The sequence below is a fragment of the Thermobia domestica genome, chromosome 15, assembly GCF_964235325.1.
Source record: "Thermobia domestica chromosome 15, izTheDome1.hap1.1, whole genome shotgun sequence".
Classification (NCBI taxonomy): Eukaryota; Metazoa; Arthropoda; class Insecta; order Zygentoma; family Lepismatidae; genus Thermobia; species Thermobia domestica.
The window spans coordinates 95,516,820-95,541,171 of record NC_137468.1 but is presented as its reverse complement, the minus strand read 5'-3'; the positions used below and the strand labels follow the sequence as shown (position 1 = coordinate 95,541,171).

The 24,352-nt window shown below is 32.7% G+C and overlaps 1 protein-coding gene across 1 annotated transcript in view; it reads right to left on the bottom strand.

The window, feature by feature from the left end:
• Positions 1-1,689: 1,689 nt before the first annotated feature.
• Positions 1,690-24,352, bottom strand: part of LOC145671154 (uncharacterized) — a 230,176-nt gene continuing 207,513 nt past the window's right edge. Inside the window, exons 3-5 of the mRNA XM_081739988.1 lie at positions 21,237-21,447; positions 15,421-15,549; positions 1,690-4,008 (exon numbers count right to left, since the gene is read on the bottom strand). Coding sequence (XP_081596114.1) covers positions 2,882-4,008; positions 15,421-15,549; positions 21,237-21,447 — 1,467 coding nt within the window. The 3' untranslated portion in view covers positions 1,690-2,881. The remainder of the gene's footprint in view (positions 4,009-15,420; positions 15,550-21,236; positions 21,448-24,352) is intronic.

The following is a 24,352-nucleotide window of genomic DNA, read 5'->3' as shown; positions in this document are numbered from 1 at the left end:
TCATTCAATCTTTCTTTTTGTAGTTTCACTTTTCCATTTCCTTCTTTGTTAAAACTCCAGATATTCAGTTTACTAATTTTTAGGTTCTATCTTCCAAAGACTTTTCTTCTCCAACTCTTTACTTTCCCTCCAGCTTCTTCTCGGTTTGTATTGCATAGTACAATATCATCGGCAATTATACACCAGGGAGCTTCATTCCTCATATCTTGAGTTAAAATATTCATGATAATGTTGAAGAGGTATGGGCTAAACGCTGGTATAATTCAACCCAAAGAGGGATCTGGCGTGTTAATCCTACACTATTTCTTACTTAGGTCATACTTCTTGTATAGCCATAGGGAAAACACGCGGGGGAACTTCCAGAAAGCATGATGGCAACATCTTATCTCCAAATAATGAAATAACGTGACCCAGAAATAAAATATGTATGTATGTGAGAAACGTAGTTTCCGCATACGTTTTGCTGTAATTACAAGTTATCTGCATTAAGTAAAACATCCATTCCTCGGGTATAGGAGTTATTCAACATATTTAAATAATGTTCGGCACTCACGTTATTTCTGCTGAATTGTATTGCTACTATCGACCTCAAATAAAGAAATAAAAGTTGAAAAATAATCCGTGTTGTGTAAGACAATGATTTAGCACTACACAGTTGTCTTCGGACTATGCAAAGACCACTAATGAAGCCCAGGACGTTGGGAACGGTTAAGTGCTGGCAGTGTTTATGCATGTTAGTGAATGTACTACCTCAATTTTGTAGGAATGGAAATTTAAGTTTTTGGGTATGGTAACACTTTAATTTTGACAAGTTTAGAGTTTAGCGTGCCGATTAATCGCCTTTCGTGGATTTTGGGTGACTGCATTGAACATTTGAGGAATACTGTCCTCTGTACAAACAGATCTATGGCAATCTGGTAGTTTCATATCATTTTTCTTAATCTCGATACTCACTCAAGAATAGTTGCAAGATGGCCCATTATGTCACCTAAGCTACCATCGAAATCCTTGTAAATAGTTGTAGCAGACCCTAGTCGAATCTACTGCTCTACAGCAACAATGCACTCCAACATGTCAACGCCCCATGATAATGTCCAAAATAATATTACCACATACTGACATTTTGAATAAGTATTATCAACCTATGGTGCTAATATTGCCATTTAAAAATAGATGTTTTTGCCCATCTCTGTAATTCTAATACATTAAGTAAAAGGTGAAACAAGAAAAGAAACAATTTGACTAAAATAAAATTTTTATTGGACAGTTTCGAAAAATAAAGATATATGTATATATTTACAACAGTAAAGAATGAAGTAATATACAAGTCAGAAAGTAATGCATATAGTACATACAATCATTTTTATTATTTTTTTTAACGTAATACTTACAATTGCATTTGAATATCAACAAAACATTCGAAAACTTTACCAAGTTTGTCAAACTTGTTTGTTTATATGTAAAAAACAAATGCATATATATATTTATAGATTTAATAGACCTTTTTACATTATGGAACAAAATTCCATTCAGTCTAAAACATTTATACAAACGGATTGTTATACCGTTTCCAACAACTTTGTACGAAATCATGAGCGGAACTTGTTCCTTCTGATTTGTTCATAGGATTTCCTATTTGATTATTAGTTTGTATTGCAACAAATATATTCTTTGTTTCTTTTTTGTTAATATTTTTTTTAAAAAAAGTACAGCTTTAAATTGTTTTCCACTGTAATATTTTTCTCTATATTACGAAATATATACTGTATGTTTTTTTCTCGTATACAACATATGTATATTTTTTTATAAATTTCATGCACATGGAATTAAGATGTACCAATGCTTTCAATGTAGTCTGTCATTATCGTCCATATCAGAATTACCTCACATTATAACTAATCAAATCAGTTTGATTGTAATACCGTCATTAATATTAAAGCTTGCAAATAAAGAACTGATAACTTTGCTTTTAATTGCAAAAGAGTATCATGATTCTTATAATGAAAGTAACAGTAATAAAACATCATGTGACGGCATTTAAAAGTTATATAAACACTGGTTGTGAGTTTACTATATGCTTCACTGGTTATCAGTTTTCAAGTTCACATATTAAACATTATTCAACTGTATTTCAAAGTGTACTTTTTTCAACGTTTATCTACAATACAGTCACCTACTAGAGGTTTCAAGAAACAACTGCTTGTAAAAATAACAATTGTACTATTGTTCAAACCTTATTTTAACATTAAGTTCCTTTTTCCTCCAAAAAAAACTATAGTAATATTTGGCAATATATTATTGCTACAAATAAATGCAAAACATTTGAGCTAAAAGTCTCAATCATCATAATGACAAAAGAAGAAAATAAATAGATTGCATAATTAAAAGAAATCTTATTTCGTCTCCTCAAAAATCAGGAAAAATAATACCCGAAGTAAATAGATACTTCACCAATTTTTCTTTTACAGAGAATCAGAACAGGTAATTTAAGAAAAATGAATTACTTTTAACAATTAACTGAAACAAAACTCAAAAATAAATACGTATGTGCCATAGAATACTGTGCTTAATGAAAATGACGTAGTGTATTATTTATTTGCCTTTAATCGTCGCGTCGCGTCGTTGCTCTTGTGAACAGTGTTACTGTGATATTTACTACATTAAAATCCAATGAAACTAGAAATATAAATAAGGTTTGTTTAGATGATGCTGGCCAGATGCCATACCGAATAATCCCAAGTAGTATCCACAGATTGAAACAGCTTATTCATTCCACCGTTGTTTTGAGATTGACTTAACCACAAATGCTACTTGGAAATTTTTTTTTAAGTAGAAAAACAAAAGTTTGATTTATTTCTTACATCCATTGTACGTTATTTATTTATATGAAATCAGACACAAATACCTTCTTAAAGTCAGGTTCACTGTTAGTAAATTCCCTGCTATGTCGGCAGAGGTCACCGTTGTCCATATATGATACACCTTCTTGATTGAGTACACTATATAGTGATTCCATGGACAAAACACCGCCGCTTAATTTGTGATAGCGCGGAGTCATGTTATGGTTACGCTTTTTGTACGCGTGATGATTTGACGAAGAGGATCGTCTTGGCGGAGGAGGTGGGGGTGTTTTGCCATGACGATGTCTTCGCTTGTGGTGGTTATTTCTGGATAAAAGAACTGAAGAGCGAATATGATCTTTGCTAAATGTGCTTGAATCTACGTCATATTCGTTAATGGCATTTAGGTGAGTTTCGCTCGCTGAATTACCTTGTCTGTTGCTTGGTTTACGAATAACTTGTTGTTTGATATTATTATTATGATTATTATTATTATTATTCTCATTGTTGTTTAGGTACATTCGATATAAGCTTATAATAGATTCACTCTTCATTGGTGGTACAGCAAACCCATTGCGAGCGTCAGCATCATCTTTCTCGAGTAAATCCAGATCGTTCATCGAAAGCGAAGCCATCATCTTTCTCTTTAAAGTATTATCGTGATTGTTCATATCATTGTTGCTGTCTAAGGGCGGTTGTTGAGGCTGTGCCCTTTGTCTTCTAGTAGACGATCGTTTTGTAGGTAACAATGAAGGAGCTGAAAGGTCAACTTCAGCTGTCGTGTCACTCAGTGTAGACGTTAGCGACGAATGAGCCGAATCTGCTTGGGACGAGGATTCCATACGACCTTCCCCGCAAGATGCCGCTACAGCTGCTGCTGCCGATTTAGCATCATGAAACTCGAAGTCATCATTAGCTGCGGTGGTTACAGAACAACATCGCGAGATGTCTTCAAAACTAGAAAGAGTACCTACTGTGTCGGATAATGTAGCGTAAATGGGTTCATCATCTTGATAGCCCTTGTCATCTGGAAGTTTGGTTAATGGGTCGGAATACAGAGGCTCGGGACTTGTCGCTTTTAGCCAATCTGGTGTCCTGGGTCCCGTTAGAACATTACGTATTTCTCTAGCTCCTAGTCCCATATGAGCAGATTTGAACCGTGCAGCGCCTGAAAATAGCACAAAAAATTAGTAATCAATAGTTCACAAAGCGTTTTCATAGAACATAGAATCTACAAAATGGTAATTTTGAGTTATATATCAGTAGACTCTCGACTATCTGGTTTGTGGCGGAAGAACAGGCTGGATAACAAAAGTCGGATAAGCCAAGAGTTCTATTAATTCTATTAATTCCCACTTCCTGCTTCACCCATATCATTTAAAGCATACTATTTATATAAAAACCTTCCCTTATTCGTAGAGGGTGTCCGAGAACAAACACCCTAATTTGAAATGTCTGTCATACAACATATATTTGATACATAAAGAAGATTTATGGAGCAGTGAATACACAAATTGTTGAAGTTTTGTTTGTGCAATCACACTATTTCTACAAGAGCTCCATAAGTGGCACGGAGGATGTCTAATCGTTACTCGATTTCTTTCCAGGTACCCTTTAGCATCTGTGGCGTACCTGGCATCTGTCTCAATCCAATGGCTATTCCATTCGCCTGACATTACTCCCCTGGATTTCTTCCTGTGGGACTAAGTTAAAGACAGGTTGTACTCTAGCAAAGTGACAACTCTAGAAAAGTTTCGTGAGAGGATTAGAGCTGCAATTGAGACAGTTACGCCACAGATGCTAAAGAATACCTGGAAAGAAGTCAAGTATCGACTAGACATCCACGTGCCACTCGTGGGGCTCATGTAGAAATAGTGCGATTGCACAAACAAAACTTCAACACTTTGTGTGTCCACTATTGTATCAATCTTCTTTATTTATCGAATACATGTTGTATTACAGACATTTCAAATTAGGGTGTTTCGTCTCGGACACCCTGAATTTTCTGATCTCTCAGACCACTAGTTCATAAATGTTGGGTAGGTACTATACTGAACGTTCTAAAAATTTAGTACAGAAACAGGAAGCCCAAGGATAAAAGTATTTCTAAGCTTTATACATTTATACAAGATAAATGTTGTAATGTTTAACTTAATTTCAGGATGCATAAAATGATGTACACTGTACACACATAGTTTTAAAATAAATAAAACTAACGTCGGCCTAATTCTCTCAAAAAATAAATTACTGTTTATGGATAAATGGTTACGTAAGTGTGAAAACTTAGACCTAAGGAAAAAGTCAAAACTTACAGTTTATAATGTTTGAAGAAGTCATGACTTTTTTATATATAAAATCGATATCAAGGCGTTAAGAGATTATATATATATATATATATATATATATATATATATATATATATATATATATAGAGAGAGAGAGAGAGAGATTGTAATGTACCACGTGCTTGTGTTATTTGCAGTATATAAATTATATATATTTCCCAATTAAATCTTATTTCAAAGAAAATGCATAGAATATCAACATTAGGCACTAAAGCAATTATTTAGGCAGTGAGGGGCGAAATAGGCAAAATAAAGTTGACTTTAATCGAAACTATAATCCCCGATATAAACTTTAAAATGATATTTTGATCATATCTTTAGCATTGAAGAATAGGCATTTTGCCTAACATCCGGTCTCTAGTTGTTACTGTTTTAGGAAACAAACCGTACCAGGTAGACAAAAGCAAATTTTTTACTGGATACCACAAGTGACAAGTAGAGACAGAATCCTAATACAAGGTGGTGTGACGAAATTAGGTAGCATTGCGAATATCCTGGAAATGAATTATCCAAGATAGATGTTTGTCAAATATATTGGAAATACCTTAATCCAGCAATGGATCGACAATTGTTGATGTATCCGCGTTTCAAATATAAATAACCTCACCATTACACTCATGTGAACCCAGTTCTCATTCTTGATCTGAGCATTTTAGATTAAGAAATAAACGTTTATACCTTGTTCTGAGAGATCATATCCTTACCCTGTAGCTGTGAGAATTTCTAAAAACAAAGATTGACTATTCCTGGGTATAACTGGAGAAAATTTACTGTTATGTCTGGATATAACAAACGGTTCTGCGAACTCGAAATAGTTTAACAATCGGTTCTAGCGAACCAGCTGAATAGCACCACTGTATATTATATTATATTATATATATACACATATATAAATTTTCCCAACCGGAGCCTGGATAGTTGAAAATCTACTATATTGAAATATACCAAAATTATAACCGAAAAAGTGCTGTAAACATTAAAAGTTTGCATTACATAAATTTATGTAAACATTTTAAGCCTGACTTAACTACAAAAACACCAACTGTTTAAATTAAGCTAGCGTTGTTTCTAAAATCTAATTTGGATTATTGAAAACAAAACAAAATTATTTTATTTTACTACATAAACACTCAAAATTCTCAAGCAAACAAAAGTATAATAAAATAAAACCATACAAAAAAAAATCTAATATTTCACATTAAAAGAAAAGCTCTAATTTCTGTCATTTATTCATTCCAAAAGTAAAAAAAAATCGATATGTATATGCCTTTAAAGTCTACTATGTTGTGAATGAATTGCCTTTACATATTACCTTTTCAATGGTTTTTAAACTCGTATCTTGTATTCAAACAACATCCACAATATATTCATTATATTAAAAATAGTGAATATTAAGAATTCCTTAATCTTTAATTATTAGCTTTATATCTTTTCGTTATACTTCCATTTCACAAAATTCTGTAAATAATTAATCTAAAATTTTAAAAATCAACAAGTGGAAGCTCAATTCTTAACTAAAGCTCTAGTATTTTATAATTGGCATAAAATTACAATATTTTCGGCTATTTTGATCACGACAGCTATAGGGATCAACAACAAAATCATTTTGCAGTGGATGAGTTAGGGGCGGGACTTCGACTAGAAGCGATTTACAGCTAAATGAAGATCGCTTCTTTAAATTTTCGAGGACAATTCTATAAGGGCACATTGCATTTTACTGAGATGCAAACAACACATGTTTCCATACGATATTATTTTTCTAGTTTTCACCGTCTTTTTTGTAGTATTTTACACTCTTGTGAGACAAGCTTTTGTATTCTTACATATAAAAGTTCAATGTGAAAGAGAAATTCACCATCTTCAATACAACACATACTCAAGTTGTCATTAAAAAAAAAGTCCATCAATATGTTCTAAGTTGTAATGGACCTGTTTGATCCATTACAGCATTTTGTGTGATTTTGTCTGTGTGCTCCCATTTTCCTCATATTAACCAAATTTAAATGTTATTAATTATTGTTAATGTTGAATTTGAGTCATTATATCAATCTAATCCCCAAAGTAAAAGATGACATGAAATTTATCTGCACCATTGAAATGTTGGCAAAATTGATAGTGAAATTAATGCCTGTTTTTATTCTTCTTTGACAGTTGAAGTTCGATCTTGTTATGTTTAAAAAGAATAGTTTTGGCATATAGATAAATAGGTGGTTGATGTGTGTGATACACATAAGTTCCCTTCTAAAGTGGTAATTTTTATATATTGTTTCTGGACGTAATATAGCTTAAATAATGTCCAGCTAAATTTAAACGTCCGGAATCCGTAAGGATTCCGTGAATGGAATATATTCCTTTCCTCTTACAATCACGTTTGATGCATGTCATATCAGGAACTTTATACCAAATTCTGAATTAGCTCAAACGTATGGCAGTAGCAGTCTGTAATGTCGATTCTCAGGTGCGGATTCTATTGTACGAGTATAATACGGAGGCTTTAAATTGATATCTGATGTGCTTTATGTTGTTAACGGAGATCATTTATGAGATATTCTGCGACGAAGATTATTATTGATATAAATATTTGATGAAGTGAATAATTGAATAAAGATATGAAATAATATTGTTAGATAATTATATATTGAGTAAATGATGATTCTCCTTAGGCAATTGATAGCCAATGACAAATATAAACATGATTTGTATGTCACGCATTTTCTTAAGTGTATCTTAAGCGCCTCACCTGTTATTATTTAATCATAATTCGTATTAGAAACTGCATACGCCCCTTAACATAATTGGAGCTAAATAAAAAGTGATCCGTTGTGTCAAAAGTTGGTTGAAATATTTTATTTTCATCTTTAGTAGATTTGCAACCATAAGTATTCCTGATATGTTATAATGTTTTGTGTTTTCTTCTTCTGGTGTGGCTTTCCTGCGTGGTGCAACGTATCTGCAGTCTACAATCCGATGCTTGCAGCTGATGAAATTAATCATCAGCCAACAAATACAAGCAGTCCAGAAAGAGAGCATTACAAAGTTGTATGAATGAAATTCAAGCGTACAATGGCCCGTAATTATGTATATGATGCTTCAAAGACTGCGGTAAAGAAATTAGCAATAAAATTTGAACATAAAATTGAACAAACACATTACCCTCATGCCTTTCCATACAGGAATTTTGATCTCTGTTCTCCATGGCATGGTCCACCAATGCACCATCCAAATCTTTACATGGGGGGCGGTGGCTCAGTGGTAGACCGTTCACCTCCGGTGCTTGGGGGCTCTGGTTCGATCCCAGCTCGCGCTGTGTGGACCTTGTGGTGGATAAACACCGTGCTCGTGGGTTTTCTCGGGGTTCTCCCGTTTCCTCCCACTTTATTCACTCCACCATTTCATTCATTTCTCATCATCACCGTTTCCTTTAGCCTAACTGGCATAACCGTGGGATGTAAAACTCAACGATTTCATGTCATTTCAATTTCCAAATATATACATGCCTGGAGACTAAAAGCAACGTTGTCACAAGCTGCTTGACAAACCCGTACTGGTATCCTGTGGAACTCTTCTGTGATAGCTTCTCATAGTTCGGCAAATTCCGTATGTGATGTTGATACATTTTGTCCTTTAAAACACTCAATAAGAAAAAGACAGGTGGGGCAAATCGGGAGATCAAGCTAGTCACTCCACAGGCCCACGTTGACCGATCCAATGGTTCGGGAATGTTTCGTTCAACCACTCTCGCATTGGCATACACTACCGGTTCTAAATCCAGTGACCGTTATCCCCACTCTCAGTTTAACACAGTGTTGCTATATCGAAACTATTTGTCTGAATTACAAATACTACAGTCAGTCAAACATTATATAATAATTATGGGCCACCTTGTAGTACTCTATACAAAGATTGAGAAGCTCAAAACAATTGGTTAATTAACAAAGTAACTAACTTAATTCTTCCTTTTGAAACATAGAAAAAGCTTATCTAACATAAAAGCTGAACAAGACATTGACTACTTCGGAAAAAAAACAGGGACAAGTATGTGTAGTTTAAAATCTCAGGAAAATGCTATGATACTTTCCTTAGTAACTGAGTTACCCTTGTATATTGGTAGCTACATATTTAATTTTTCAAACGAATATTCATAGCCATTGGTTATTACCACTCACAAATATACTACTAATCAACAAGTTTACAGAAAAACTTTGATAGTTCTCTTTCTTATCTAGGTTAAAAAAAAAAAAAAAACCTTTTAAATAATGCTTACTTGACAGCAAAATATCCAGAATCTATAAATTTATATGACATAATTTGAAAGTTTTCTGTTAGCAACTCTGACAATAAGTTATCATCGACAGAACAATTCCAATTCTACCATTTGTGAGTACATTGTTTATATATATATATATATATATATATATATATATATATATATATATATATATATATATATATATATATATATATATATCAATTCTCTACTTTCAATAGCTTAGTAGTTTAATATTACTATTTAAATTTTATGCACTTCTAGTCAGTTTTCGATTAGTAGAGTAGAGACGTTTCTTGCAAACTTCTGTACCATTTTTTAGGTTGTTCTTAATATAATATAAAGGATCTTACAATTGCATATCCATAGAATTCTAATAGGTAATTCACTACAATGACTTTTTTTTTTATGATCATCATTATTATTAACAATAATATTAATATGATCAGTATTCGTATGTACAATTAGATACTAAATGTTGCTATTCTTACAAGAGCGACTAAATTATATTGATGACGATGCATATAAATTCATTTATAAAACTTACACAGAAACTGGTAATCGGATACAAACAATACATTTTATACATAATAGAAATATCAAACCTTCCACGTTCCATTTTTTTAAAAAATCTTCGTAAAATTTCAGTTGCTAATGGTACAATCTTCAGGCGCAAAGGGGGGATAAGAATACTAAGTAATACAAAATTCTACAAATGAAAAGATACTCTCACTCACTCACTCACTCACTCACTCTCTCTCTCTCTCTCTCTCACTCTCTCTCTCTCTCTCTCTCTCTCTCTCTCTCTCTCTCTCTCTCTCTCTCTCTCTCTCTCTCTCTCTCTCTCTCTCTCTCTCTCTCTCTCTCTCTCCTACCAGGGTTTAACTATATTGAACAATTGATTTATTTCGATTTCAAAAATTGGAACACGGAACGTTTATTATTTCTATTACACCAAAACTGTCTACTTTATTAAGCTTACGGAAATTGGATTTTGTAGCACAAAATCAGACAGAGTCAGTGTAGATTATTTAAATATTCGAAAAAAAATAATCTGGAATATTTCTTAGAACAATTGGTGCGTTCATGTAGAATTTAATTTCTTTACATCTCTGGTTGGAATCAATGCTAACAATTTGTCTAACAACGTCAAATAAATAAATAAATAAATAAATAAGACAGTAACAATTTAAAATACATGGTGGTCCAAAACTGTGGGAATGCGGCAAACACTGCAAAATATAACCAAAGTAACAATGTAGGTGGGGAATAGGAATAGTGATGTGAGGTGGAAAATTTTCCGGAAAATTTTCCGCTATATTTTTCCGGAAAATTTTCCGTTCTAAAAAGCTATCAGTAATCAAGTAACAATTCCTCAGCAATCATAAAATTGGTTGAATTCATGTACAGAAATGTTAAAAAGTGAAAGATCGTTTAAAGAACCTGAAAATTTTCATGGCTCAGACAATTTTCAGTACTATTTAGGAACAAATTAAACAATTTTTCATGAATCGAGATATTTTCTGTCTTGTATGGAAAAATTGAAGAACTTTTTCTGAGTCGGAAAATTTTCATCATTTTGAAGAAAAAAGTAAAACAACTTTTTGTGAATCGGAAAGTTTTATTGCTCTGTAGAAGCAAAAGAAAGGAATTTTTATGAATCGGAAAATTTTCATCACGAGGTAGAAACAAATGAAAACTTTTCATAATCCGGACAATTTTGGATATTATGTATAGTGATGTTAGGTTGAAAATTTTCCTCTATATTTAACTGCTTATTCAGCTACAAAATTGAATTTCTGTAGAGGAAAGTTAGTCAGCAACAAATTATAATTTTCCAATTAGCTTTCGGGAACCGGAAAATTTTCTAATATTTCAAGTTGGGAAGTAAAATTTTACACAGTGTTTCTCTCTCTCTCTTCATCTGCGAGCTCCTTCATTGCTAAGCGCTTAGCATACGCACCTTTGGCATGGAAGACCTGGCTTAGATTCCCAGCGGAAGCTCATATAGTTCGGATTCCACGTTAATCAGTTGGTCCCGTCTTATATAGTCTCGCTGCTGAAAGGGACGTTAAACTCAAAATCAACTCACTTCAACTCCTCTCTCTCTCTCTCTCTCTCTCTCTCTCTCTCTCTCTCTCTCTCTCTCTCTCTCTCTGTTTGTGTGTGTGTGTGTGTGCAAAGTGCAGAGAACACACATTGAGTTCGTAGAGTACAAATATCCCATTCTATTATTTAAAATTTCAATCTATTAAAAGTCATGCATATTTCCGATTCATAAAAAAACATACTCCACTTATTCCTATATCGTTGTTTAGCCGTAAAATTTATTGGTAATAAATATTGTCTTAAAAAGTTTCATGAAGTGAAAATCTAACGATTTCAAGAATGTTTCAAAAGCTTCAATGCGTTCTTCCCTCGGAATCCACCTTTGATCTTACAATATTAGATTTCGACAGTTTAATACGCATAAGACGGTTTTCTCATAGCTTTTCTACTTTTATAGATTTACATACTGCAACATTTATAAATAAGTAGATATAATATAAATTTCATACTGTAAATTTTTGACTACCCAAAATTCAAATTTAAGTAACTCATGAAAGCAAATACTGACCATTTTCTGGAAATAAACATTTATTTACTTATTCATATATTCAATCAGAAGAGAAAGTGAAATATAACTAATAAGGAAGCTGATTTGTGTAGTTGTTCTTCCAATAAAATAATAGAAGAAACATAAAAAGCAGCACTATTAGCGCTACGTTCTAAAAGCATGTTCCCTGCACTCGATGTATGTTCCCTGCACTTTACACACAGACACACACACAGAGAGGGAGAGAGAGAGAAAGAGAAACACTGTATATTTTTACTTCCCAACTTGAAATATTAGAAAATTTTCTGGTTTCCGAAAGCTAATTGGAAAATGATAATTTGTTACCGTCTAACTTTCCTCTGCAGGAATTGAATTTTATAGCTGAATGTGTGGTTAAATTAGTGGAAAATTTTCCACTAAACATCACTATACATCATATCCAAAATTGTCTGGATTATGATGTTTTTTCACTTGTTTCTACATCGTGATGAAAATTTTCCGATTCATAAAAATTCCTTTCACTTGTTTCTGCAGAGCAATAAAACTTTCCGATTCACAAAAAGTTGTTTTACTTTTTGCTTCAAAATGATGAAAATTTTCCGACTCAGAAAAAGTTCTTCAATTTTTCCATACAAGACAGAAAATATCTCGATTCATGAAAAATTGTTTCACTTGTTCCTACATGGTACTAAAAATTGTCTGAGCCATGAAAATTTTCAGATTCTTTAAACGATCTTTCACTTTCTAAAATTTCTATACATAATTTCAAATCAATTTTATGAATACTGAGGAACTGTTACTTGATCACTATTTGTTAAGAACGGAAAATTTTCCGGAGAAATATAGAAGAAAATTTTCCACCTCACATCACGACTAAACAACGATGTAGGAATAAGTGGAGTATGTTTTTGAGTCGGAAAATTTTCCGTTTCAAAATTTTCCGGAAAATTTTCGTCTGTACATTATAGACAATTTTTCGATTCATGAAAACTTGTTTCATTGTTCCTATATAGTACTGAAAATTGTCTGAGCCATGAAAATTTTCAGATTCTTTAAACGATCTTTCAATTTTTAACATTTCTATATATGAATTCAATCAAGTTTATGAATACTGAGGAATTGTTACTTGATCACTGATATTTGTTAAGAACGGAAAATTTTCCGGAAAAATACAGAAGAAAATTTTCCACCTCACATCACGGCTAAAGAACGATGTAGGAATGAGTGGAGTATGTTTTTATGAATCGGAAAATTTTCCGGAAAATTTTCTGGAAAATTTTCCGGTAAATTTTCCGTTTTAAAATTTTCCGGAAAATTTTCATCACTGAATAGGAATGAGAAAAGGTTCGAGAACACATCTTGAATTTTACACATTTGTCTTAATTGGAAACCATAGCATGTGATATTTCATTTTAATAGCAATTTTTTATAGAAATTGAATGGCAATTCTATTTTTGCTCTAGCGCCTAACCATTGCCAAGTTTGTATTGTCGCAGGTAACTTACTGGCAGAAGATAACCTTGACGTATGCAGGACGCATTGAGATCTCTGGAAAACGAAGCACCAGGATAATTGCAGATGCTTTTAGCAGCCTCATTCGGAAAGGACTCCTATCAGCAATTCCAAGTGACCATATTAAGTCTGTTGTGTATGTGGTGAAAATTAGAAATGTTCAGCACCGACACTCTGCACAAGGTCTTGCGGGATTGGGAACTCAAGATGCATATGGCAATCTACCGGAATGAGGAACACATTGAACACGTCATATCCGGTAATAGTGCGTAGTCCTTGCTGTATGGCTAAACTCTTTTGTTGGGTACAACAACAACAACAAAAAGTCACAACTTCGTAATGATTAGCACTAGAGTATAAATAGCAGTGACATTCAATTTCTACAAAAATTTACTATTAAAATGACATGACATATCATATGCTATAGTTTCCATTTAAGGCAATTACATCTAATTCAAGATGATGGATCATTGTGATGTGTTCTCAAACATTTTTCTCCCAACCCTGTCCTCTATCTACATTATTACTTTGGTTATATTTTGCACCGTTTATCACTTATTAGAGTATTTCCACACTTTTGGACCACCCTGTATAACCAGTAAACCTTAAGCTGAGCTAGCTTTCTCAGCTAAAGAAAATCCTATATTGCAAGAATTTTCATAAGCATATTACCAACCCCGCTGAACGTTTTTATTTTAGTTTTTAACGAGGTGGAGGAACTCGGAATATAAACAACTGGAATTACTACTATAACATAGCATTAATAATAATAAATAATAATAATAATAATAATAATAATAATAATAATAATAATAATAATAATAATAAAGAAGAAGAAGTAGAAGAAGAAGAAGAAGAAGTAGAAGAAGAAGTAGTAGTAGTAGTAGTAGTACAGGAAGCTGGAATTGAATCTTCTAAAGAATTCGGCAACTGCTAAATATTTGGAATTTTCTCAAAGATGCTGCTAAAGCTTCAGGTTCAACATTAAAATTATTTTATTAAAATTACCAAAAAAGAAGAACTTAATTTGTTTTGGTATGAAGGAAAAAAATAAAAGCTACGTCTCAAACAAAACTAGATTTGCAGTGATTCAACCGATTCGTACAAAGTACCCATAACTTGCATAAGATTATCTGAAATAAAACTAATAAGAATAAGAATAATCTTTTAAGAAAACTATAAAATGATGTACGAGACATCTATACGCAGAATATGTACACGTGCAAACTTAATTACATTGATTAGAATGTAAAGATATGAATTCGTTGGAAGACAATCATATATAACAGAGGGACAGACAGTAATATAATTGACTTACTGGATTTTAGAATATATTATCTACCCCCCTTCGTCACTGGCAAATGGCAACAAATGAAAATGCCACTGAACAACTATATAAATCAAACTATAATAATATACAAGTTATAGACACGTACGAAAATAGTTATGGTAATTACTCTTTTATTTACTCTTTGAGAAAAAAAAATGAACTTTGAATCATCTATTTTTTCTAGCATGTTGATATTCACTTTAAGTAGAATGTTCAGTATTATTTTTTCCTCACGGGGTTTCTGAAATTTTTAGAGTATGATCTAATAGTTCAAGAATGAAAAAAAAAAAATCAAAACAAAAGTCTCATACTTTAGAGAACTCTTCAGTTTTAATATTCTGTTAATGTCCTTGAGGAAAAAAAGAAGTTTACAAAAAAGTTAACTTCCTTTAGTCTGTGATTCTTTCAACGTATTGTGAATTAGACACACACATGACTATTATATATGTATCAATTTGCGCTCTAACTTGTTTAACTAGTTCCTTAGGTTCTTACACTTGTGTCGTACAGTGAAATATTTAGTGACTCACCTTGCCCCCTGCGGTAGTTATGGATAATTGGCAATCCACCATCTACGCTGGTAAACAGAGATCCATTCGTCAATGGAAACTTCACCTCCTGGATATCCTGGCCATACAGCCGGAATCTACCATCTGACCCTGAAAATTAAATTGAACAAATAAATTTTTAAAATGACAAAAGAAAGGGAAGGAAAACAAAAATTAAATTGGCAGTACATGAGCAAAAGGAGAAATTTGCTACATCTAATTAAAATGTGACAATTGAAATATCTAACTTTCATATTTTAATGTGTGAAGTAAGAATTTGAATATTTCATTTTTCAAAGGACCTCTCTAGCTTCTAATATAACTACAACAGAATATTTAAAACTAGTAAATTTTCCTAATGTGAAATTTGCCTATTTCAATCCGAATATTGACTGCCATAAAGCGGAAACAGTAATAGAGGGGCGACTTATTTAATGGATTCAGGATACCAAGAATAGATTCCATTTCAATTATTATTCTATTGAAGCCGGAAGTAGCAAAAATATTACAACGTCCGGTTTCAATATTGATTCGTATAGAACAAATACTGCATGAGACAGAACTCGTTTCGATATGAATTCAGCGTTCCAAGAGCAGGTTCCATCTCCTATTTTATGCTCCTATATTGCAACCAGAAGTGATATAGATCTACTTTTGATCTGAATATTGAATCCTGATAGTCTACCGCAGCTTCAGTGTAAAAAATGAAACTAAGTCGTCTTCTATACAATAATGGAATAATCGTATTACTCCTTAAATTATTTACAATAATTACAATTTTTGTTACTTTTTTTTTTTTTTTTTTTTTTTTTTTGGTAAGAAAACGCAAAACAGCTTTTCTAAATCCACAACTTACTTCATTCTTTAACAGTGATAAGCAACTTTCGCGTGTTGCTTATTCAATTTTAATAATACAATTGTTTGGCAGTTCTACATGTCTCTTTCAAGGATGTTATAAATAGAGGATCTGCCCATATGTATCTTCATCCTATTAAATCGATGAAGCCAAAAAGCAACCGAGAATCGGCACGTCTGATTGGCTACTCTCGTTTCTACCATCGTCTGATTGGCTACTTTCGTTTCCGCCATGATTGTTGGCTCAAAACATTGCGATCTTATTGAGCGGAGTGGGCAGAGTAGGGGTGGCGAAATTGTGACGTATGGCTTCAAGATTTTGTTGTAAGGGCAGATCCTCTATTTTATAAGATCCTTGGTCTCTTTATTCTTATTTCTCTTTCTTTCTTTCTTTCTCTCTCTCTCTCTCTCTCTTTCTTTCTTTTCTTTCTTTCTTTCTTAACCTCAGTTGAGCTTGATATTTTCAAGTACAGATTTAGATCCCAGTCACCTATAGCATTAAAAAGTGTTGTTAATTGTTTTGTAGTGTAGTAATTTAAATGGAAAAAAATAAAGAAAGGAAGGTTGATTATGAAAGACGGCGGATAAAATCATTCTATATCCTCCATCCTTCTGGGATCTCCACTGACAATCACCACAATTGTTTACTAGGAATGCAATGGATATACCCGATTCCAATGAAATGAGCTGAGCGAGCTTAAACTACGTAATCAGAAAGCGTTTTTCGGTGATTATTCCTCGATGGTACATCGGATTTTTGATTTCGACCTATGTTGTCACTCAGCACGACATACTCTATCAGCGTGCTAAGTTTGGTTGAGATCGGCCAAACGGTCTAGGAGGAGTTCGCGGACAACCAAACGGCTAACCCGAGTATAAGAGCTTCGCTTCGCTCAGCTCAACGAGTTTTTCTTCTTTCCTGTGTTTCTACAGTAAATAATTACGATAGAAACAACATAATATATATAAAAATACTATACATAGTAATTCAAATTATTTACGCGTCTTCCCATTACGTTCAGTATTGGATTCAGTAAAACAATCATCATTTTTTTTTTCTAAGTAGTCCGAGACAGCACAAAGGCCCTTCTGGGATTATTTGCTGGACATTTTTGCTTCTACCATGCTTAAGTAGGCTTACTTTACACTTCTATATCTTAGCCGTTACCTCTGAAAGAAATGTCCTAATAGATATTCATTTAGAATCAATCAAATTAAATGCTTTGCATGGAATCTAATTTTGAACAGGAATTTCTCATTGATTTATTTTGGTCCTGTAAGTTATTGTGAGTTGTTTGATATCAAAGATATCCACATATCTCAATTGGAATTGAAGGGATGAAAGATTAGGTTAAAATCCTTACTCAATAAGACCAATCATAAATTCTTTGTACATAAATATAATGATAATCGTACAAAAATATTTCATTTTGATTGGAAGACTGGATATTGAGGTGTTTGTTAAAACAGATTTCAAGCTTCAGCATACAAAATTTGTTACGTTTTGCAAAGAGCTAAAACATTTCAGCTTCACTCTTATAATTTTGTAAATTTTTCCGCTGTGGTGAATTTACAGTAATTACACTCATTACAATGTTCTGGGGAACGGCCCTGACTTATACCTTATTAACAGAGATGTATGTTTGTTTCTTAGGTTTTTCGGAAGAATTTAACGTCCGTTTTCAGTACTGAAGTTACAGGAGACATAACTGTACAGCTTAACGTGTGATCCGAAACATATTATATTATATTATATATATACAGGGTGTCTCAAAACACCGACAACGTTTGGGAAGTGATTCTTGACACCAAGACAAAGACCAACTTGGGTGCACAAATGCTTCCTTTCGGAGTTATATGCTGCCGAAAACTTGAAAAAAAAAAAATGAAATTTAAAGGTTCATAGCTCCGAAACTATGGGACCTACCGTAGTCGGGCCAAGATTTCACTTAGAAACTAGTATGTACGCTATTCAAATATCCATGTTTCAGAATCCTACGGTACTTCCGCAACAATTTTTATAGATGTAGTTAGTGAGTACTTCAAATTATATGCCCGTAGCCAAACTCACTCTATAAAAAAAAATTGCGTGAGTACCTTAGGATTCTGAAACATGGATTTTTGGATAGGTCACATATTAGTTCCTAAGTGAAGTCTTGACCCGACTACGGTAGGTCCCATAGTATTGGAGCTATGGACCTTTAAAGTTTATTTTTTCATGTTTTCGGCAGCCTACAACTCCGAAAAGAAAGCATTTGTGCACCCAGGTTTGTCTATACTTTTTGTCTTTTCTTGGTGTCAGGAATCACCTCCCAAACGTTGTCTGTGTTGTTTTGAAACACCCTATATTTTATATATATATATATATATATATATATATATATATATATATATATATATATATATATATATATATATATATATATATATATATATATATATATATATATAAACTTAGATAAATTTATATCCCAACGGCTTACTCTAATTATATTACATTCTGTATATATATTTACTTAGTACGATGATGTATTAAACTTGACGTTGTAGATATGTGTCACAATTTATGACGAAGTACATTTTAACCCCATAACGCATTTCTATAGAACAATTTTACATACACTTTAAAGTTTGGATGTAATTCAAAACTGGCTAATAGACTTCGAAATTTCAGTTCCATACTCCGACTCTTCTGTGTCATAATCAATTAAGATTCAATAATCATGCTAATTCTGCCAGATGCACATCGAAGGACAAATACTGAAGAAAATAAGTATCCTATTCTTCGCTAGGAACGCAAGTGAATAATGATATAATAATTATGTCATTTGGAAATTAATAATCATTATCAAATACATAACGTATGGCTTAGATTAAGAAGTATTTATTGCAAAATATTTTTAATGCCCCCCTCCCCATTCATATGTTTTTCAAGAAATATTTCTAACTTCAATTATTTTATTTTTTAACTTTAAATTTCAAATATCGAAAGTGTTTCTGTATTTCATGGATAAGAAATAAATTTAAAATTTTATAATTTAACAATGGTCTCCGGCAGGCTGTAATTTCAATTATGATTTATATGATTTATACACAAAAACCAAAGTAAAATTAGTCCTAAACTAATTAGTTACATGATGATCTATCCAACAAGGTCGGTGTCTTTCCTCTTCATGTAACGAAGATGAAAGTAGATCCTTAATTTTAAGTTATGAAGAATATTACATCCATATATGAATAGAAAAATAAAGACTCCACAATCAAAATGTATTATTTTTATCCAAGGCACGCTTTGTTGTTGACCCAGACATAAATATATCCAGGGCGGCTGCGAGATTTTTCTTTTTAAGTCTTTATCATGAAACACGAAATGAAACTACCCCACAAAAACAGACCTATGAGACGAGAATATATAATAGGTAGGCTTTGTTGCCACGTAGGAAAGAAAGGGGAAAAAATTCTTTGTCAACGCAGATCCTGTCCTGTTTTATATTAGAGAAAGTCGTGGTGACATGTCACATCTTGATAACACAGTTTCTCCCTTCCTTGTCAAAATATTTGTCAAAAGACTTTGAGAAACATAAAAACATTAAAGAAAGGAGCACATACGCAGACTTCAATTCATACTTGCAAAGTAATAACACACAATTAGGCGTTCTTTCATTGGAAAGCATTTCTTTGTCTTTTTTACGTGTTTCAATTACCTCTGCAATCAGAATACGTTATTTTCACCTATTCATTAAGTCTACTTTCCTGCAAAAGTATGACGGCATGCAACAAGAGTGCATGTTCAATAGCAGAACATGTTTTCCTCTATTGGCTTCAAGGACTCAAAAGGTTTTTCAAGTCTAACGCATGTCTAATTCGTTAAATCACAAAGTACAAGGAAAAGCATTTAAAAACAAGGGGGGGGATCATTTCTAGTAAATAAACAATCACATTCTCTGAGTTTCTAGAGTAATTCTTCAGGGAGTAAGCTTAGATTTTTTTTTTTTTTTAAAGTTAACAGGATTCCTCTCTTAATCACTGATAAGGCACAAATATATTTGACTGGTATATTAATAACTATCAGCTAAACACAAATGAAAAAAAAGTAAGTTATTTTACCCACCTATACTGTTATACAAAAGAATAGAAGCGATTCACTCCTCCACGCCCAAGTCATTCTATTATATGTAAAAACGTGAAATTTCGAAAGGAAACGCATTTTTACATGAAACTTAGAGATGAAGTTTTTTTTGCAAATACTTATCCTACGTGGTCTCTCTCTCTCTCTCTCTCTCTCTCTCTCTCTCTCTCTCTCTCTCTCTCTCTCTCAGAATAAAGTATCTCACAAATCTCTGAATTAGGGAGATAAAATTCGGCATTTAAACTTCCCATCACGAATAAGTGAAGATGTTTCAGAACTTTCAAAAATTACACACGTGAAAAAAGGATAAATTTCTTTAATATTCAAATTTCTTAACATTTATTCAGAAAATTCCAAAAATTCAGATTAGCTCACGTTGGAGATGTGAAATTCGATATTTAAGCTCTTAATTGAAAGAGAACACGTAGAGTTAAAGGGTACAAACTTCTAATATGGTACAATTTTCGCTTCTATATTCAGAAAATGCCCAATGTTAGGATTCACTTGAGTTGGAAATATGAAAATTGGTAGTAAACATTTCATTAAATTCGGGCTTTTGTAAATATGAAACTTTTCGTTCATATGACGAACCATATTTCTGTGATTGAGATCGATTACGTAGTTTTGTTAAGTGATTATACAATGTATTTTGTGTACATTGTGCATAAATAGAAACAGCTTTAAATTGCTATTAACATGTATTGTGCATTCGGAAAGACTTAACTTTCTGTAAAAATCAACATAAATTCTTTACTAAAGCTCCCTGTCACAACTTTTTTTAAAATTTTTTAAACATGCAACTACAGAAACTCACCTGGAGGCGGGGGTGGTGGGGGACTCTTCTGGGAATCCATGGTTGACTGTCTGCTGTAGACCCTAACTACCCATGGAGCAAAATTACTATCCACCAGAGCTAATACAGCCGGCAGCATGGAATCCTGCACGAGGCTTGCCCAAAGAACCAAACCAGAGAAGGGCCATTGAGGAAGCAGTTCAGGAAATAACGTCCCGACGAAAGTCAAGCCCTGCAATGGCAAACACACGAATAAATGATACAGAGCAGAACAATAATAAACATTTCGTACAAATAAATAAATTTTATATTATATTATATGTATATAGATATATATTTCACACGTTTTATACACAAAAATATTCAGGATAGGTAGCTATCTATAATAGAGTTTGTGTACTACAATAAGTTCCTGGTTATTTAGTAACTTAATAAATACAACAATAATCGCTGATATACTAATAATATTGGTCCCAATACTGAATCTTCTGGAACTCAAACCTAACAACAGGTACAGACACTAAGTTACTCACTAATGGGAAAGAATTGTTATTGGGAAATATATTAGATTCTATAACAAACTCACAATTTCACTTGATAGATACGTATTCACAGGACCAGTAATACTGCAATAACTTTAGAAAGGTGGGGACGGAGACAAACAACGTAACACCTATTAAGCACCATGTTGATTGACAAAAGTAGTTAAATAAGATCGCTTACTTTAGTTTGTCAAATATTATTATTATGAAAATACTATGAAACATTACCAGTAATTTAATTACAAAATAGTACTTAAAAAAAAAAAAAAAAAAAACGACGTTTTGATGATTCCGCGTGTTAGTGAAACTACTGTTCAGAACTGGAAATCATGTTAAAGTTTTTAAACGTTTACCATTGGTATTTCATTCCTTAACATAATCTGGCTAATATATTTATAAAAACTTCATACCAGTATAATTGAAACTTGATGTTACGCTGCTGGTACTTCCAATATATATTGTTTATTGCGTTATTCACAAACTGAACATATGTTTTCTTCAAGTCATAAAGACAGGCTGTTTGACTCAAGATCAGCGGATTAAAATGGGGAAAATGTGTGGTTTTTCAAAGACGAAACTCATGAATATAAAGCATTATTATTATTATGCTCATTTAAAAGAAAAAATCTTATTGCAAGGGGAGAGGATTATTTGGTAACAAACGGAGTTGTTATTGTAATTATGCCACTTTTAAAAAAATGTTAAAAGATAGTACATATAGTCTCAATTTAAAGAGTCAATGTATGAAAGCCCGCATTTACCAACATTTACATATAAAAACAACATTTTCAAATCGTTACCTAAGATAGTGTTCTTTAAACAACACTACAGTGCTAATTTCTTCCCAAACTGTTTTCATAAAATATATTTCCATTTTTATATTCTTCGCAATTCTTCAGTGGCGATTCTTGAAGGAAGTCACAACGATAAAGAATAAACTTTCATCACTACCAACTAGATAAGGGAAGAAAAATTACCTACTGTACTTACATTAGTTTGTATTTTATCAGAGTTTATTTTTTGTTCAAGTATCAAGAGTAATGATCCTAGTACATTCATACAGAATTATCAACGTTAAAAAAAATTGAAATAGAGTAAATATAAAGTGAAATATAAATGCTATCATTATGCACACACAATTGAGTTACGATATCAGTAAGTACATTATTACTATTATTATTATTATTATTATATTTGTCCATGGACCTTATTTCTGGAGATTTCCAGTTGTGTTTCCTTCGCCCATTCCTTCTTATACCGTAAATGTAATGTTGGCTCATTTCCATTTTACGCTGCAATATGTCACTTGTTACATCTTGTATTCTAAGAGCTGTTTATATTACCTTTTAGATTCTTAACATTTTTATAATCATTGCACGTTTATAATCACTGTTAGAACTGTGTCACAAATAGAAGATTATAAACAACAAGAGACTTAATCTGCTATTTAACAGTGTATTGTTTACATATATGGTATATAATGAATACAGATGTTCCAGCAGTGGCAGCAACAGATGACAAATTTTAGCGCCGCATAAATTCAGTTTTCTCAAAAACTACGTATGAGAATTTAGTCTTAAATCTTTTACTTTGTTGAGTCTTTACACAGTAATAGTAACTTTGGACTATATCTCCCAAACCCCATTGTCTATTGTCAGGCGTGCATTTTTTTTTTTTTTTTTTTTTATCTAACTTTTGGGGCATCCAATACTACAAGACACTACGCTTATGTAGTATTGAACTGCCGTTATTCTACACTTGAGGAAAACAACAAGTTTCAAGTACTTCCACATATACTCTCAGAACATTGTTTTCATAAGTAAGATCACATCTTTATGTCACATCAATCACTTCTCTGCTAAAGCAAATAGTTTTAAGGTATTGCACAAATTTCTGTCGAGCTACTAAGATTGGGCAGGTTCCGGATTGGGATGAATTCCTCTGTGAGAGCGCCCCTTGTACAGACAAAATGCTAGCATTAAAGAAAGGGTTGGGGGGTGGGGGTGGATCCGGTGGACCCTAACCGTAAGTGCACCTTTGGTCATTGTTATCTTGCTAGTGGCATAATGAAAAGCTGATTTGGATATACTTCAGTATCAGCTTTTATCTTAATACGTGGCACAGTTACCGTGCAACATCACTTTTTACGTGTGCAAAGAAGTTAGCTTATAAATTTGTCTCGAAAACTACACATGAGGATTTACAATTACCCATATCATTATGCTCAGGTTAATGACATCTATCAGTTAATATATATATATATATATATATATATATATATATATATATATATATATAATTATCTCAGCTTAGGACTTTTTTTTTTATTTGATTTGATATGATTTTAGTTTAGCGTCCCGTTCAGCAGCGAGGCTATATGAGACGTAGACCTACTGATTAACGTGGAATCCGAACCACATTAACACCAGCCGGGAATCGAACCCGGGTCTCCAGCGCCAAAGGCGCGTACGCTAACCGCTTGGCCACGAGAGAGCTCGACATTTTTTTTATTAAACCTTAACATTCTAGAAGTTGTTGGATTGTCTTTAATATATTATCAAAAAACTTAAATTTTATTAAGTCTATTATGTGTCA